Source organism: Nyctereutes procyonoides, unplaced genomic scaffold (assembly GCF_905146905.1).
Source record: "Nyctereutes procyonoides isolate TBG_1078 unplaced genomic scaffold, NYPRO_anot_genome, whole genome shotgun sequence".
Classification (NCBI taxonomy): domain Eukaryota; kingdom Metazoa; phylum Chordata; class Mammalia; order Carnivora; family Canidae; genus Nyctereutes; species Nyctereutes procyonoides.
The window spans coordinates 6,165,788-6,184,714 of record NW_026575045.1 but is presented as its reverse complement, the minus strand read 5'-3'; the positions used below and the strand labels follow the sequence as shown (position 1 = coordinate 6,184,714).

The 18,927-nt window shown below is 39.7% G+C and overlaps 1 protein-coding gene across 4 annotated transcripts in view; it reads left to right on the top strand.

The window, feature by feature from the left end:
• The window catches only part of NHSL1 (NHS like 1), a 132,723-nt gene that overhangs the window by 19,467 nt on the left and 94,329 nt on the right, over nt 1–18,927 (top strand). The window contains exon 1 of one of the 4 annotated variants that reach the window (XM_055324651.1): nt 4,357–4,574. The exons of 2 other annotated variants lie outside the window; for them this stretch is intronic. In XM_055324651.1, coding sequence (XP_055180626.1) covers nt 4,559–4,574 — 16 coding nt within the window. In that variant the 5' untranslated portion in view covers nt 4,357–4,558. Of the gene's footprint in view, nt 1–4,356; nt 4,575–18,927 lie in introns of those variants that run through there. One more of the 4 variants, XM_055324653.1, reaches the window with a different exon arrangement.

Genomic DNA, 18,927 nt, shown 5'->3' with positions numbered 1-18,927 from the left:
CCTTTGGAAGCTACATCAGGCAGGACGGATGGAGCAAGGTTGCTCCAGTGAAGCCTCCTTCCTGCTGCTGTTGCTTATGAGGTGGACTATGTTTCTAAGGCAGGGGGTAGAGTTATAGACTGGAGCCCAGTGGATGGCAGTGGAGTTAGGACAAGTCTACACATCTAAGAGAGATCAGGAAAGGCTACAAAATCATCTAAGCTAAGAGCTCAGGTCAACTTAGAGACTCATTGTTACATTCCCTGGGAAAAAAGAACCAGATGGACCCAAGAGTTCTTAACAAAAAGCAAATCAAGTCAGTTGGCTGTTGGGAGAGCCAGGGTGGCATAAATGAGATTAGAGGCGGATTTTACAGTAAGGAGCCAAATACAGGGAAAAATTCAGAATGTTGGTAAAAACTGAAGTACTGTAGAACAGTTGGGGAGCTGGGAATGACTAAACCTTCCTTAAGGTGTTCAGATGGTATCATTCAGCCTTGGCCACCAGAGGGGCTTCTTCTATGGTCATTCTAATCTTTAAAGTATTGGAAGGTAAGTATCTTCAGTCTCTTGTAGTATAGGGAAAAATAGAAAATGGGGCTTGGGAATATGTCTTTAATCTCCTCTGACTTTTAAAACATTGAGCTGCATATGTAGAGATAGAGGTCTGAAAACAGGCCTTGCTTGGTGGAATACTTTTCTAATAGATACAAAACAAACTCTGGAATGAGTACAGAGAAGAGTTTTTTCATCTTTGTCTGACTTATTTTGGTAAGAGTAAGGGTCAAGATGCAGAGAAAGAAAATAGGGTTTGCCTGTTTTTCTTGTACAGTTCTGTCTTGTGTTTTGCCAGGAACACAGTAGAATTTTGAGCCCACCTAGATTCACTAATTCTATGTATCATGTACATTAATTCCTAATTTACTCATATCCTCACTGTTTTATTGAAACAACAGCATTTTTTTTTAAACAACAAATTTCATAGCACTGGAGTGGTTTGGAAGATGTAAGTATCTGAAAATTTTTGGCTGTATGTGTGGCTACCACTCCCTCTGGCAGAGATAATAGCATTAAACTTTAACACGATGCTGGATGTTGTAATCCTCTAAGGGAGAGAAGTGGTTGTGCTCTAAGGTCATGGCTGGCAAAGGCACCTGTGTCCTGTCCAGAGGGCGGTGAATTCTGCGCATACATCATCCCAGGCCCACTCCCCTCATTGCAGACTTCTCAGTAGCAGTGATTGGTGGTAACAGATCATAATCATTTTCATGGGTAGTTCTTATTTTTTATCCCTAGATTGAATAGTATGCCTTTAATGTATTATTTCCCAAGCATATTCACAGTTGTTTGATGTTGAAAGTAAGGGATTTAAAAAATACCTATGTATAATTTTATATTTGATATTAATAAAAGCACATTACATTTCCATGACTTGAGTTTAATGCTGTGACCTTTTCAGATGGTGATACCTATAATTTCACTAGTTTAATAGAATATGGTAGTATCCATGCTGTTTAGTATTATAGGAAGGTGTTTTTGTTTTGTTTTGTTTTGTTTCAGTAAAAATTTAGCCACAGTAGTATGGAAGTGACAATTTTTAAGCCCATGTAATTATACATTGAAGTTAGTTTAAAAAGAAAAAAAAAATTGTTCCCCTCCTCTCAGAATGCTTACTTTGCTAAATGTCTTAGTTTCCCAGGGGTACTGTAATGAATTACAACAAATGGGTGGCCTAAAACAACAGAAGTTTATTCTCTCACAATTCTGGAGGCCAGAAGTCAGAAATCAAGTTGTCCGCAGGGCCATGCTCCCTCCAGAGGCTCTAGGGGAGAATACTTCCCTGCCTCTTCCAGCTTGGGATGGCTCTAGGCATTCCTTGTCTTGTGGGTACATAACTCCATTCTTTGACTCGGTCTCTACAGTCTTCTCTGTGTCTCTGTGTCTTTTCTGTCTCTTTTAAGGACACTCTTGGGGTGGCTGGGTGGCTCAGTCTATTAGGCATCTGCCTTCAGCTCCGGTCATGATCCTGGGGTCCTGGAATCGAGCCACACATTGGGCTCACTGCTCAGTGGAGAGCCTGCTTTTCCCTCGCCTTTTGCCCCTTCCCGTGCTGGTGTTCTCTCACTTTCTCTGTCAAATAAGTAAATAAAATCTTAAAAGAAAAACAAAAACCCACCCTAATCCAGTATTAGCTCATCTTCATCCATATCTTGAGTACATCTATGAAGACTTTATTGCCAAATAAGTTCACATCCTAAGGTTCTAGGTAGACACAAATGTTGAAGGGGCCAATATTGAGCCCATTACATTAAATTATAGATGTTTTAACCTGGTTAGTTAGAGTACCTTAGTTTAGCTAAGCTAATAAGCAAGAAGCTATTGATGATTATTAACTTTGTGTATTCTTCTGTTCTTCTTACCAAATTGTCTTACCAGTTGTGTTTATTCACTCACCTACGTAGCTCTTGCACTAAATTATAAGGCAAAGCTTGTCTCTTTTCCTGACATAATTCATCTAATAAAATGCTTATATATATTGTATTCATATACATACCTATGTATATGTCACAGAGAAAAATTAATAGGGTAGGCTAGAGGATCGAATCTTAAGAGCTAATTTAGTCCCTACATTCAGGGCACCATGTTTACAGCTCATGAATTGATGTAGAGACCAGCTGGATAATGCTACAGATGTGGCTGCAATCAGGTTCTCTTTGCTTTCCAGTTTATTCTTTCTAGCATATAAAGTCACCTCTATCTTGAAGGATTTGACTGTGAGTATTCAGAGTGCTGGTAAAAGCATATAAGTGCCCCAAACTCTGTGCACTGACCTGTGTTCAGAAGTCTTAATTCTCCAACCTGTAGAAGTTCTCTCTGTGTGCAACTTCAAAAGCCGAATCCAACCCAAAAGAATACTTTCAGGAATACCTCTGCTATTTGTAAATTGTACAGGAGACCATTCAAGACAGGAAAGGACAAGGAATGACTCTGACCATCTTTGGCGGGGTGACGGTGGGATGGGGAGGAGGGTGGGTCATGTAGTGAAATAGAAAAGGCCAGATCAGGTGGCTTGATTTTGATCTTGACTCAGCTAGCTGCCGGTTAGTTGGGCAAATCGCCTCATCTCTGAACCCATTTACCAGATGAGATGAGTGATAAGGTTCCTTCCAGTTCTGTTCTAAGAGTTAATATCACTATTTGTCATTCCACATGCAGGTTTTTTTTTTTTTTCCAACCTGCAGCTTCTGGCTAGGGATCTTACATTTCTTTGTGGTCATAGCAACTAGTGCAGTGACTTCCTCATGATACGGAATTCATTAACCAGGCCCTGCTGGTAATCCTGGAAGAACAGGAGTAGAAACCAAATGAGGGTATGCTGAAATGTATGTTCGAAGCCAGAGCACACAGAGCATCCACCGTGTCACGAGGGCTGCAGCGAGCACCCCAGGACACAGACAGATAGATTGGTTCTATGAGTCAGTTTCCTGCATCCTGTGGAGTCAAAAGGAAGACCTGCACACAGCAACGGGCTTTGCAAACAATGGCCACTTCCGGTGGCCTGGGGACTTGCAAGCCTCTGAGCTTCTCGAGGGCACTCACAGTTCACACAGTACTTTCAAGCCGGGTACTCCCAAATCCACGTTTGTAGACTGTTTCTCTTTAGATATGCAGTCAAATTCCTTCTATTGCTTTTAACCTGTGCTGAGAAGTTTACAGTAATCTTGAACTCACCAGAGTGAATGTAGCTTTTCGATGGAAGAGAAATTGAACAATCCGATTATGGCTGCAGCAGAGTTAGAAATGCTTATCCTCTGAATGCTGACTTAAGTGTATTGATCTTTGTTTCCTCATCTGAAAGATGCCATAGACGTGTAACACGGTTCAGATTTGCATCCTAACACTCAAGTTTATTGAGAGCAGTGGTAGTAATCATAATGCTAGTCAACACTTCCACAGTGCTTACTGTTTGTTCGGCACTGTTGAGTGCTTCACATATATCCACTCATTTATATAGACTTGGACAGCTGTGTGTAGAGTTTCACATCCTAATGTTTAGTGCTAAGTATGTCCCCGTATATGAGTTGTTCTACACCAGGAAAAAAAAAAAAAGCGAAGAGTGTGAGTAACAAAGGAATAATGAGGTCAAAGAATAGTAGTCATAATTAAATAGCAAAGAGTTAAACCTAATCAAGTGATTTCCTTTTTGTGTAGTCGATCACGTGAGGTCCTGCATCTGGTGCAATGGAAAATGCTGATAAGACAAACAAATGGGCTTGCCCTTTTGCGGTTCTGCACTGGGCTAAGTGAACAGTGACTGCTCGCCCCAGGCTCCCCTCACTTTCCAAGATGATCCTGGCTGATTCCATGGTGTGAAACAGCATATGAGAGATAGGGAGGTGTCAGCAGCTCAGCCCAGAAAGCTGGGGATTGGGCAGTGGCTTCCTGTAATCACAGTTGCTGGCTGACTGCCTCGCTCTCTGGCAGTGAATGTGGGGAGGTGGGCTGGGAGACAGCTGTGCCTAGCACTGCAGGCTACATGGGACCGTAGAGCACCAGCTCCTCCATGGAAGTGCTTCAGAATGTTCTGCCTGAAAGGTGAGGGGGCTTTGGGTCCATTTAGGTGGTGAAGTGTTAGTTAGGAAAACTATCATCTAGCTTGAGAGTCTAAGTCACAGTGCTGCTTGCACTATTAAAATCAAAGTTGGGGGTAGTTTGTAAGTATGAAAGTGAAAAAGTCATTGTTCTTTTTTGTTGTTGTTGCAAACAGGAAGAAAGACCTCCTGCTGGGAAGATGGAATTTCTTTTAAACAGAAAGGATGTTTCTCTGTTTGGATATGTTTTGTCATAGACAAAAGTAGTTATAAGTCTAGAATGAAGGAAACTTAATGAAAGTAGGAATGGTTAACAGTTGTAGCATGAGTTCTATCAGAGAAGTTTTTTATGTGATAAGTTGTTCTTGTAAAGGATCAGAGGGAATGGGAAGGGGGAAGCAATTCAGCGATTTTACTGCTTTAAGCTTTAATGTGTGAATTCAGGAATGAAATTAATTTTATTGTAGAACATACTTCTTGTTCTGGCTGTGTTTGGATGATAGTGCTTTCCTAAGTACTGTAAGATGGTAAGCATATACGTAGAGACTCCCAGATTAGTTAGGGAGTGTTTCCTCTTTTTTAGGCAACTATTTTTTCTTCAAACTCTATTTTTGTTCCAACTCTTGTCTTAATGTAATTAATTTAGACATTTGAGAGTGTGTTTGTCTATGAGATTGTTGGAATGGAAGAGTTAAAATTAATTCTCTTGGAACCGGAGTAGGCTATTTTGCTCATATCTTTCAGTGTATGTCATTCTGTTGATGGAAAATTCTTGACAGCTTTTCAATTTTGGGAAATAAAGTGGTCCTGGCTTGCTTGCTTTGCTGATTTCTCCTTTGTCCACAAAGCCCATTAATGGGTTCTAGACATGGATTCTCTAATTTCCACCTTTACAGATTAACTCTAATTCGATGCCTTAAAAACCACCAAAGTCTTTAATATGAAACTTTGAGTTTGGTATATTTGTTGCTGTGGTTGATACAAATTTGATGAAATCAAGGAAGTAAAAACAAACAAGCACATCACATTTTTCTCTCCCTAAAAATTCAACTAGTTCTTGCTATAGAGAATATCTAGTTGCAATGGATTTCTAAAGAGCTCTATAAGACTTAAATGAATTTGAATAGTTCTGAAAAAACAATTTTAGATGAAATGAGTTATAGGTTTCCAGGATGCTGTTTGTTAAAAAAATATTTGCTCAAAATACATATATAACTATGAAGAGCCAGAATTTAGTATTATGGGAGAAGGGTGTATGCTAACCTAGTATAATTTCCACAGTGTAGTTGAAATCATTATGATCTAATGATAGCTTAAGGTTTAGGATTTTTAATTGAATGCAGGTGTGGAATTGTTGCAGGGTACGACTTCTGCAGCTTCAACATATTTGTCTCCACCCATTCCCATAACAGCAATTTCATTTTATTAAAGCATCTATCAATTTCATGGACTCTTAGTTTCCGTGGTAACTTAGGAAATTTTAGAAAGTCAAGTGAATGGCATGTGATGACAAGCTAGTACTTTTGTGCCGAAATGTGTGTTATAATCAGGAATACACAATCCCCTTTAAAGCCCACTTTCTGATCTCCCAACAGCCAGGACAAACAGTTGACATTTGTATCTCTTCCTGTGAGTTATAGCCTCTTGATTTACAATAATGATTTTTAGGTTGCTCTTCGTGCTTTACATGAGACAAACTCATGATAAAGTAGTGGTGAGTGAGACTGAGCACAGGAATATGAAGGGCCACTTGCAGATGCTTTGTGTTTCTTACTGTTTGTGTTTCCCTCTGTTGGAGGCTTTTTCAGAGGCTTTCATTAATTGGCCTCTTTCTATGGCTAGCTGAGGTTCTAGGGGCTGTGGTTATGATTAGCATTGACGTTAAAGGAAACATGATTGCCCTTCGTTTGGATAAATCACGTTCCTGCATATTTTTTTTTTAATTGTTGAGAGAAAACATTCACATCAGACAGTCTCCCACATTGCTGCAGGGTTTCCTCTTCTCCATTGAGATTGTTTTTCGCTAAAGTCATGTCTACTCAGCTTTTGGTCACTTTGGTGTTAGAGAAAGAGAGATGACATCTTTGTTATTGCTGTCTGCTCTTATAACTCATGTAGTTATGGTCACTATTTATTATTGCCATTGAAGTAGCTCGGATACATTCACTCCACCCACGTTCATTTTTGTATGAGCAATATCCGAGCTCCCAGCATCTGAGAAGATATTCTCTTAAGTTCTGCCAAGGTCCCTGTAGTCCACAAAGCTATGGCGTGTTATTCCTTCATTGTATAATCAATGATCCACCACAGTGTAGGAAGTAAGTTTCTAGCTAATCAAATGATATGATTCATAGCTAACAACCATGCATCCATTGTAAACCATTTGTGGATTATATACTATTCAAAATATTAGAATAAAATATTTTTACCACTAATACTGAGCAGAAAACAAGTTTCTCTGAGATGATTCAGAATGCAAATTTCTTAATTATAGTACTCCAGCTTCAGCTTTGAAAATATTAATTATCTTTGCATTGCATCTCTAACTGTGAAGACTGTTTTTTCCTTTTAATTTTCAATCCATCACAGATATTTTGTAAAACAACATTAAGTGCTATGTGGTATCACCACAATGTCAAATAGCTATATAAGTCCTTAAACATTTAATCTTGTTTCCTGTAGAATCCTTGTTGCAAACTGGTAGAAAGCATTGGCCAACTGGCACTGGTTAGTAAACAAATCTATGAGTTTCCTAGAGCTTCTGTAACAAATTACCAGGAGGTAAGTGGCTTAAAGCAGAAATTTCTTCTCTCATATTCTGGAGGCTCACATCCAAAATCAAGGTGTTGACAGGGTCATGTCCCCTCTGAAGTCTCTTACAGAGAATCTTTCCTTGCTTCTTCCAGTCTCTGGTGGCATTGGGAATTTCTTGGCTTTGGTAGCATCTCTAGGTCTCTTTTCACATGACCTTCTTCCTGGGGTATCTCTATCATTTTTATAAAAGGACATGTGTCATTGGATTTCAGGCCCACCCTAATCCAGTATATGACCTCATCTTAAATGATTACATCTGCAAAGACTCTTTTTCCAAATAAGGCCACATTCTGAGGTACCTGGTGGACATGGGTTTATGGGGACACTATTCAACCCATTAGAGCGAACCATGTGTAAAATCACTGATTGAAGGTAGCCTTATAAGAGATGTATTTAATGGTGAGTACTGCACTGTAAGAATGATGATCCAGCATAGCTGCTTTGATGATGCACTTGAAACTCATGGCAGTATAAGTTTAAGACAGTTTGTTATGTGCAGGTAGAAGGGTGAAGAATGTAGCCACTATGGTCAGTCACACAAAGAAAATGTTGCCTTTTTCTTTCCTATAAATGATCCAGTTTTCTTCATGAACTCTTATCCCACTGAGAAAGGGAAAAACAAAAAACAAAATTGAACTTGGTTCACTGCAGTCATCTCAGTGTGAGCCAAAATTTAAACAGTTGCATTAGATAGCTCAGTCTGTTGAATGATTCAGTCTTCCAGAATTCTCCTGTTATCCTCCTTCTCTCCAAAGTGGATTTTGTTGCTAAGTCTTCCCCTAATTAATACAGCACAAATGATGCATTCTAAATTACATACTTTTGAATCATTGGCTTATTTGTGACATAATTTTAAAAATTGGAAAGCAAGATACCTTTATGTAGTTGAGTTTAAAAACCAAACTATTACTTTAAAAATGTCATTCTTAATGTGGAAAGGAATAATACATATACCCTTTTATCCGATATATGTATTATATAAGAATATAAGAGTAATTTCAGTATGTTTTATGAGCATCATGGACTTTTAGTTTCTGAATTAATATTAGGTTTTACCTGGTCAGCATTTCTCCAAGAATTTAAATCTGGCTTTGGTGTGTTGGACTCCATTCTTTCTCTTTCTCAGCTCTTAACTGCCATTCAAGATCTAGAAATCCAGTTTCATGGATTGAAAAGTGGTAAATTCTATGGAGTGGGTGTATCCCAGCTGCCTGCATGCTCAGCATGGTAGGATCTTGTCTTTATCCTTTTCTGCTTCACAAGTTACAGACTTAGGAAAGCCTTTACATTGTCTAATAATAGCAAAGAGTTATGTTGGAGATTACAGCTAGGAACTATCTCAGGCATGTGCTTCTGCTCTCACGAGGGCCGTTCATACTAGAAACTCTGCTCTCTCCCTCCTCGTGCATCCTGGAACAGATCACAGACCGCTTTCCAGTTGTCTCCTGTATGTTGTGCATGTAAAAGAATTCCTTAGATTCTTTTCTTGGCAACATTTGGAAAATAATGTCTGGAATCAGAAACAGATTTGTTATTTCTGTGCTGAAACAAGTGCATTTTTCAAATTAGCTAGCAAGTAACCATTTGCTCTGGAAGGTTCCCCACCCCTTCTTAAATCAGTATTAAACTGTCCAGGAAGCATTTAGCAAAGTTCATACTATTTTGCTATTTGATTCTGAGCCTCACTTTTAAAGTTTTTAATAATCAAAATGCAAAGTGACCTTGAGGATGTTGCATCTTTGTGAATCTGGACATTTTACTAAACATACATTTAGAGTTTTACTTAAATTAGCAGCAGCTTTTAGAACTATAGTCCTGCAAGTCTTTCCTATTTTCCCTCTTCTTTTCATTTAAAAATTGAATATAATTGTTAGTCAATAACCCACAGCTACCAAGGGTAATTCACATTTGCTTAATCTGCAATTTAAAGTAGCACTTTTAATAAACACACTGGTGATATCATGCATTTTTCAAACTGGCGGGCAAAGCCCTTGAAATTTAATAAACCAAACAAAGCTAACCCTTTATTTCCTTTGTCTTTCCTTTGAAACTATCGTGCTTTCTAATTTTTCCTTCCTTGTGCTACTAATCAAAATCTTGTTTTTTAAATATGTTAATGGAAGGAGAAACTAGATCACCATGCTGAATAAATGATACAATATAAACTAGGAGATGCTGGGGATCCCTGGGTGGCGCAGCGGTTTGGCGCCTGCCTTTGGCCCAGGGCGCGATCCTGGAGACCCGGGATCGAATCCCACGTCGGGCTCCCGGTGCATGGAGCCTGCTTCTCCCTCTGCCTATGTCTTTGCCTCTCTCTCTCTCTCTGTATGACTATCATAAATAAATAAATAAAAATAAATAAATAAACTAGGAGATGCTATCCTTAAGGAATGAAAAGGCAGTTAGCAGAGCTTTGCTGCCTGAAGCCCACAGAGCCAGGGGTCTGCTTAGTCCTGGAACATGCTCTGTGCAAAGATAGTGCTCTGGGTAATTTGGTAGAACTGAATCAAATGACTTGAATTACCAAAAGCACTGGTAAAGGCTTCAGTTAAGTTTTCCATTTTAATATCTCCTATTCCATTTTTACCTCTTTTTGTCTCCTCTTTTTTCCGATCTTTCCCTCTCTTATCTATTCTTCTGATTGCCCATTGGGGGAGCTGTGTCATACCTAAACGGGATTAAACTACCTTTAGGTACAGAGGTGTGATCAGTAGTCAGCACAGTGTTAGAAAAGGTGATAGTTAACAGACGAAGACAAATGGATCACTGTGATGAAGGCAATTTACCGCTCGGGACACCATGTCACCACCATCAAGCAGGCACAAAGGTATGCAGGGGTACGCATTTTCCTATTTTAAACATCAGAAGGAAACACTGCTTGAAAACAACCGAAGGGTCTTTAAGCAATTAATAGCTTTTACATGATTAAACAACTTGTCAGGATTTTTTATTGGGGGACACTGGGTGGGAAGGTGGATAGTCTCAAATTAAAAAATGTCAATTATTTTATAAAATCATACATAACAATTGAATTTGAAATGAAGAGGTCTTAATTTGACAGGCAATGTAATGACAAACTCTTTGATACAATGTTAGCAGTGCTTATCCTGCATCTGCTGATTACGTGACACTTACGGTTTTATTAACTTTGGGTTTAAATTCTTTATTGTTGTAGCTGTCGAAATGTGGCTGATACCTAGAGCCTCAGAGACAAAAAGCCATGCTGACTTGAACTCAGGTTTAATTTGTATGTGGGTGGGGGGTGTGCACGGTAAGAGAAATGTGAGCACTCATGACTACTTTTCCCTTGGAATGTCTTCTTAATAACAAAAAGATATAAATAGCATAAAGTGAGCTTTAGAAACTGTGTGAAGTATAGTATAAGTAAATTTCTATTTAAGTGCAGAGTGGTTTTCAAAGGTCAGATTACGTATGTTTGCTCTTGAGAATTTTTGCAAGATAGCATTTGAAAACAAAGGGAAAATCTCTGCTCTGGTGACTGCCAAGAAGGTATTTGTGATCTTTATTTCAAAATTATGCAAGCTTCATTGTTTCTGAAACTTTAGAATGAAAGTTGTGACAAATGCCTCTGCTGTTCTAAGTGAGCCACTGTTCACAGTAGGAGTAGGAGTGAGGGAAGGCTGGACCATGACTTCTAAGGGTGTTCTCAGGAAGGGGAGGCAGAGGGTCTACACTATTCAGGGCAGCCTTGGAAAGAGGCCTGAGTCCAGGAGAGTCTAGAGTTGGCAGGAGATCACCTGGGGAAACTGATTTATACCAGAAGTTAAGAGCAGTGACTTCTCTGTTTTCAAACAGAAAACGTTCCTCAGCAAAGGCAAACGGGTTTTTAGACAATGCCTAGAGATGAGATGATAGGGCAGCGCAGAGGAAAATGAAGCATCTGGAAGCATCTGTGCCCGCTGGTACACCATTGCTCTTTCCTAGCAATCCATCTCCTGCAAGTTGGATTTTTGCTTTATCCAGACCCTTTACAAATTATCAGAGGACAAAGAAAGCTCTGGTCCCTTCTTTTTCCTGGAAAAGTGTTGCTGTAAAAGAATACCCAGTTTTTGTTGTTGTTGTTGTTTTAAGGACTTTATTTATTTATGAGAGACAGAGGCAGAGACACAGGCAGAGGGAGAAGCAGACTCCCTGCTGGGAGCCCAATGTGGGGCTCGATCCCAGGACCCCAGGATCATGACCTGAGCCATAGGCAGATGCTCAACTGCTGAGCTACCCAGGCATCCTAGAATACTCAGTTTTATGCAAAAAAGGCCAGTACTATCCCAAGGTGGCTAATTTGTATATCTACATTCACCCCAAATCTGTTGATATTCTGAATTACTTCTGAAGTTCATCTTATCTGGCCAAAATGTTTTGGTAGAATTTTAGATATAAGAGTTTATTCGTCAGGGGTGCCTGGGAGGCTCAGTCACTTAAGCATCCACTTCTTGACCTCAGCTCTGGTCTTGATTTCAGGGTCGTGAGTTCAAGCTGTTGGACTTAAAAAAAAAAAAAGTTTATTTGTCACATATTGATGGGCACTTATCATATGCAGGCACACCCCCTCCTCTGTGTCTAGGAAAGGCTTCCATCTCTGATGCCCCTGGGTTTCTTCAGTACCCAACACCTTCTCCTCTGCTCTCCTGTCCACTTGTGAGCACTTTGGGGGGGGAGGGCCTCTCTCCCCAAGGTGGACTTTGAGAACAAAGCAAAGCCAGAGGCTTTTTAAAAGGTTTTCCTGGCAATTATGACACAAATCACAAGAGTAACAGATTAGTGAAGAAGATTCAGTAAATCCCAACTCTGTCCCTTACTAATATCAGCTTGAGTAAAGTCTCCTTAGCTATTAGAATACAACTATCTGATAAAATATTGAAGATTAAATAATAACATATAAAATCCTGGGCATTTTCTCACAAGTATATAGTGATGCTATTTAAATTTGATCTGAGTGCTTTATAAAGTTACTGATTAGACCTACCTTGGGCTTATGAAAGTAAAGACTAATTTGTACCTTAATATGTGAATATGATGTAACTATATAGGGTGTAAGCCATACTTTTGGATTTTTATCACAGCATATTTACACCAACGTTTGTAAAGTTTTCTGGAATCACAGTTTTATAAATACACCTGGATGAACACAAAGTATTAAAAGTCACATTTACTGGCAAACGAGCGTGATAGTAGTAGAAGTATTTTGAAAGTCATGGAAGCCAGCAAGAGTATCCTGATAGCAACCTGATTCTGACTGCTTCAATGCTATTGTTTGCTACCACAGCAATTTCAAAACCTTTCCTTTTTGGAAATGTTTCCTGGTAGAACAAATACTTGCTAAAAAATTTAAACAAGATTTGGAACTACTCAGGATGCCTTTTATAAAATTGTTTTGTTTTCACACAATCTCTCCATAACTATATGAGCAGAATGGATGGATGGATTTTATATGGGTAACAACATCCTTATTTTAGGTTGACTGCTAAGTGAGGAATTGGTGGTAATGAAGTCTCCTTATTTCTCAACTCACTGTATTCCTAATTCTTCAGTAATTGGTACCCTGCTTTTCATCTCAGATAGAATAGGCTAGTATGGGTAAATGTCCAACTGAATTACCCATGAATTAGAAAGGTAGCTTAAAACAAGTAGCATCCATCCTGGAAGGATGACAGTGTGTATCCATCCCTCCAAAAATGCAGTCAAGAAATGCTGAAAGTACTGAATACAGATGAGTAAATTTTTGATGGCTTTAAGCTTGTTTTGAATATAAAACATTAGTTTGATACTTACCATCACTTTTAGATTGGGTTTATCAGACTACTATAGAGATGGCTTCTTTTCAGTTACCTACTGAGAACATCTAAGGCTTAAATGTCCAGTGTCTTTTCTGCTTCCCACAGAAAGTTAATGTTGGTATGACAAATGTTAGGAATCTTTATGTGCTTTTTGGCTTATGATAGCAAATTTGGCTGGAAATGAGTTTATGTTACTTGCTCCCTTTTCCTCACTCACCTTCGTGAAATTATTGAATAGATCCATTGTTGGCCTGTTATCTGCAGAAGATAAAGTGTCTGGGAGCCGAGGAGAAAACAGGAGCCCCTGAAATAGATGAGATTCCTTTGGCACATGACATACCAGAGGGTTCTCCCAGACTACTGTTTTGGACTGTGTTTGACTAGATTTTCTTTGCTTTAATTTCCCCTTTGCCTTATGGAAGGTGACCTCCATGTTCTGTGCGTGAAAAGCAACTACCGGGCAGCCTGGGTGGCTCAGCGGTTTGGCGCTGGCTTCAGGCCAGGATGTGACCCTGAGGGCCCAGGATCAAGTCCCACGTCGGGGTCCTTGCAGGGAGCCTCCTTCTCCCTCAGCCTGTGTCTCTGCCTCTCTCTCTCTCTCTCTGTGTCTTCCATGAATAAATAAATAAAATCTTAAAAAAAAAAAAAAGAAAAGAAAAGCAACTACCTTTCTCTGTGTCTTTTTTGATATGGGCCCCTAGCATCCTGGTGTGATGTTAGAATTATGTCTATAATGGATGGCCTGTAGAGAAATGACAGAACAGGCTTCCCTCTGCCAAAGTAGTACTTTCCTCACCACACACAGAATCCTTACTGTAAGATAATTCTCTAGTCCGTGTCAAGAGCCCATTGCTGTTTTCCAGAAAGGGAATCTACTATTTGTGATATGCTGGTAGCACCCAAATTTCTATTTCCAGCCTAGACCTTTCTCCTAAACTTCAGATGTGAATATCCATCTTCCCACTACACATTTCCACCTTGATGTCTTGTAGATGTCATGAAGGTATCAAAACTCCTTGTCCCCCTCATGGTTGCCCCCCCACCCCCCGTATCTCTTCCACAGCAGCCTTTCTCATTTCAGTTAGAGGGCAAATTCATCTTTCCAGTTGACCTTGAAGTCATATACGCCTCCGTTTTCTTTCATTCCCGACATTCAGTGCGTCAGAGAATCCCATTCACTCAATTTTTCAAATCTTTTCCATAATCCAACTACCTTCCACACCACCCCTGCCCCCTACCTGCCTGAGTCCCACCTGGCCTACCTCTACCTTAATTCTCCTTTACAGACTGTTTGAACCCAGTAGCCAGAATGAACCCTTAAAACTGTAAGTGATGGTTCCACAAATTTACTCAAAACTACATTTCACTTGCAGGAAAAGCTCGAGGAGTCTTGGCAGTTTCTCTGTATCAATCAATCTTAGGTGTCAATCTTAGGCCAAACCTAAACCATAGAGAAGAGGGGTTGTTACTTAAGCTACAGGGCTCTGGGCTTAAGCTCTGTCAAATCCTTTACTCTGGTGGAAGAAGAAAGAGTCCCAGGTGAGTCATGTTCTTGTTTGATGCTCACAGAAGATGTGATCTTTAACGGGATTCCTTTGTCTTCTCTCCAATGGGAATGAAGATCTTTCTACCCTATCTCATTTTGGCATTAAAGGTAGCAACCTGTGGATTTAATGCAGCTACCGAGATGTACCTTTAGTCTTCACTAAATAGGTTTGTTAAGTGTTTTGGTTGGGATTTTGGAAAATTGATCCCCATGGCTTTTTTGACAGGGAGCCTATCAAAGCAGTAGGGAGCCTATCCAAATTAGAAATCTCACTTACATGTTTAATAAGCAGCTCAATTTTTATTCTTACGCATATATTTGTTTTGCTGAGCTTTGTGTGTTATAAGGAATAGCAAAAGTCCTCTCACTGAGTGTAATTTACATGTTCTTTGGGACATGTACTACTTTTTTGTGTGTGGTAATGATTGGTGCTTTGGCTTCCCTACTAGATTCTAAGTTTCTTGGAGACCTAGCCCATTAGCTTGACCAAGAAGTAATTACAGTTGATATTCGTGGATTAAAGGTATGAAATGTAATATGTAACCTAGTTCAGGTGAAACGGACTTTAAACATCAATCCCCCTGAAAATGAATGGGCTTTTTTGAGGATTGCTTAAAATATAAAAATGGAGTTTTCTATATTTAGCTGCAAATATTATAGGAAATAAGCAGAGCATTGCCTATAATAAGACTTTTAACTTTCAGAGTCTTATTTTCTGTAACAGCCGGATAGAAAAATATAATGCACTGATTTCATAAATAGCTTATTCTTACAAGTGGGAAGCTGGTAGAGAGGAGAACAGTAATGTATTTCTAGAAAGTAACCATTGTGGTGACAGGGAGGGAGGTACATTTCTCAGGTGCCTTCTTGGCCTTTGAAGTAGAAGGTCACTCAGGGAAATGGCCAGTGCCTTCCTGGTTCCTCTCAAGCCCCATTCTGAAGGCCTTGCACTTTTCTTGACTAAGAGATTGAGGATGTACTCATAAAGAGAAACACACCCCTTATCCAAGCACTTTCTTCCCCTTAGGTTTAAATACACACCCACCACCACCACTCCAATTCATAGTCTGGTGAATGGGCAGTTGATAATGGACAAGAAAAGAAAAGTGGTAAAATTATCTTTAGAAGTATGCATTATTTTCTCTTAGCAGACCATTTAAATATGAGGGTTGTTTTTTTTTTTTTTTTTTTCCGTTTAACATCCGTTTAAATACTTCCATTGAAATTTTACTTCCTTTGGTCTTCTCTTTCCTTGTTCTAAATTTTCAGAGCTGCTGGTTTATTTTCTAGGGTTCCCCTGTATGCAGTTCATTCTATTTCCATTATAACCTTTGTTCCCCATTTTCTTTGTAAATATGCATACAATTTGGTCACTGTTTTTCTGTCTGTACTAGACACCATGAGAACAAGCTGGTTATTATTCAGGACCTTATGTCAGAGTATATATACCTCGAGCTGCTCTATCAATATCTGTTGAGTGATTGAGCTCTTAGCTGTGTTAGGGGCTTGATTCCTTTCCTTTATCACTGTGAATTGTTAGGGTTATTAAAAGTTACAAGAACAGGGCAGCCTGGGTGGCTCAGGAGTTTAGTGCCACCTTCAGCTCAGGGCGTGATCCTGGGGTCCCGGGATCGAGTCCCACGTCAGGCTCCCTGCATGGAGCCTGCTTCTCCTTCTGCCTGTGTCTCTGCCTCTCAGTCTGTCTCTGTCTCTCATTAATTAATAAATAAAATCTTAAAAAAAAAAGTTACAAGAACTTTGACCTAGAGGGTTGTCTTTTCAGCTCAGAAAAATGAAGATGACAGACCCACCATTTTCATGACCAGTTGAAATCTTACTAAAATGCCCGTTCAGGATTATGAGCCGACATCTCCTTGATGTTTTTAACTATGAGTAAAATTTCTGCACATGAAGCAGAAAGACTCTGAACCTGGGAATCAGAGAGGGTTTCTGATCCTGAGTCTACATTTACTGACCCTGGGAAAGCCTCTTACACACTCTGAGCCATTTTCCCAAACTAAGAAATACAAGTGACTGCCCTGCCTGCCTGATGGGGTGATTCTGTAGAATTGAATGAGATGAGGTGCCTAGAATGTAGGGGGAAACCGGTAGTCTTCTGTCCCCTTCTCTCCCCTTCTCCTACACTTCTTGTCGATTCTCCCTCTCTAATATGCTCTGGAACCCATCTGTCCTCCTCCTAACACCTCGAGTCTAGGGCTCCTTGCTCGCTGGACCTATCCAGACTCTCTTCAGAATGTGATTTCTTCTGTGGTAAATACTGCACAGTCCTCTCACCATATCATTGTTTTTAGAATAAAGTCAACTTACTTACTTACCATGATGGAGATGAGCCCTTTCATGAAAGGATGCCTTCCTGTTTTCCTGTTAAGCCTCAGGTCCCACTAGCCAATCTCTCTTCTAGATTCTCGACTTTTGTTCCTCTTTCTCTGTATGTACCAGGACCCTCTGCTTAGAAGGAATCTCTGTTTCTCCCCTAGTGCATCATTACCCTAACATTTGATTGGACTGACAGGACTAAGTACAGATGTTACCTCCTATAGAAGTCCTCCACAGTAACATTCCAAAGCTGGTCTTAACTTCTCTGTGCTGCCTGCCACAGGGTCATACAGCAGTTTTCTTGTGCTAGGCAGTGAGGCAGGGAACGCATTCTTTCTTGTCCTTGATACCAAGAATCACATAAATGTTAGCTGGTTGAATTAATTCATTAATACTTGAAAATTGTAAAAAATATGAAAAATGTGAAGATTCTAGTGTATCATCTGGCTTAGTATTAGAAACAAAGTAGAAAACATTACCCTACCCATGTATAAGGTTATAAACTGTTCACACCTGGGACACTGTGCCTCCTTCCAGCTATTCTCTGTAAATAATCTCTAAAGTGTTGAAATGCACAAAAAGTTTCAATTAAGATGATTTACCTTGGGAGGAGAAGTCACTATGCCAAGAAGTCGTAAAATAATTTGGATTTTACCAGGGAAAATCATGTTTAGGATGCAGTACCACGATATTCTATAAGGGTATGTGATATGGATGTTGTCAACCAGAGATAGGTATTCAGGACTAGGGATATAGTGTTTATTACCTGGAATGGTGGTGTAAACTAAAAATAGTAGCTCACTCAAGAAAAACACAAATAAACAACTAATGATTGATTGATAATTGATTATCAAGGTGAAATTGTCTGATTCTTAACTGGCATTGAGGAGTCTGAATAATGGAAAACTCTACTCTGCCAACCCTGATGGGTAAAATTTTGGCCCCGAGGATCTTTAGCCCCTGCTGCCATGCCTACCAGTATGTTCTACATGGCAAAAAGGGACTTTGCAGATATAATTAAGGTTACGACTCAGTGACCTTAAAACGAGATTAGCCTGGATTATCCAGTTGGGTCTAATATAATCACAGGAGCCTCTAGGAACAGAGCTTTCTCCCCGCTGCTGGCAAAGGTGGAGTCAGGGAGGCTCTAAGCCTGGGAAGGATTCGGTGTGTTGCTGACTTGAAGTTGAAGGGAATCACTATGAAACTGTGAGAAGGAACTGAATTTTGCCAACAACCTGAATGAGCTTGGAAGCAGATATTTTTCCATAGCCCCCAAATAGAAGGCCAGTCAACATCTTGATATAGGCTTGTGAAATCTTAACCAGAAGACCCGGAAGCCCTCTGGACTTTGGACCTACAGAACTGTGAGATAATAATCAGGTATTGTTTTAAGTGCCAAATTCCTTGTAATTTGTTGAAACAGCAGAAGGAGAATACTACGCTAATAAAAAAAAAAAGGGAGTGGGGTACAGGAACTTCTTGGTTTGGGGAACTTTCCATCAGGAATGCTCGATTTCCAGTGGACCTTGATATTGAATGGACCAAGTCTGAAAACACTAGACTTGAATGCCCCTTCTGACAGCTGAAAGGGGTCCTTACTTCTGGCTGATCTGAGATGTCTCCCTGAAGTCTGCAGCATCATAGTTGATACAAGGCATGCCCTAAGTGTGTCTCAGGCTTCTAAGGCCTCCAGAGAAAAAATCAAGGCTGATCATACATATTATATGCTGACTTTGTCCAGGAACACTTAACAATAATAAATCAGAGGAATGAAGATTGTTTTTGGTAGAATATCAAAGGCTCATTCTCCGTTTTTCCAAGTGTTGTGTAAAGGGACATCTGAGATGTTTACTTCTTTTTTG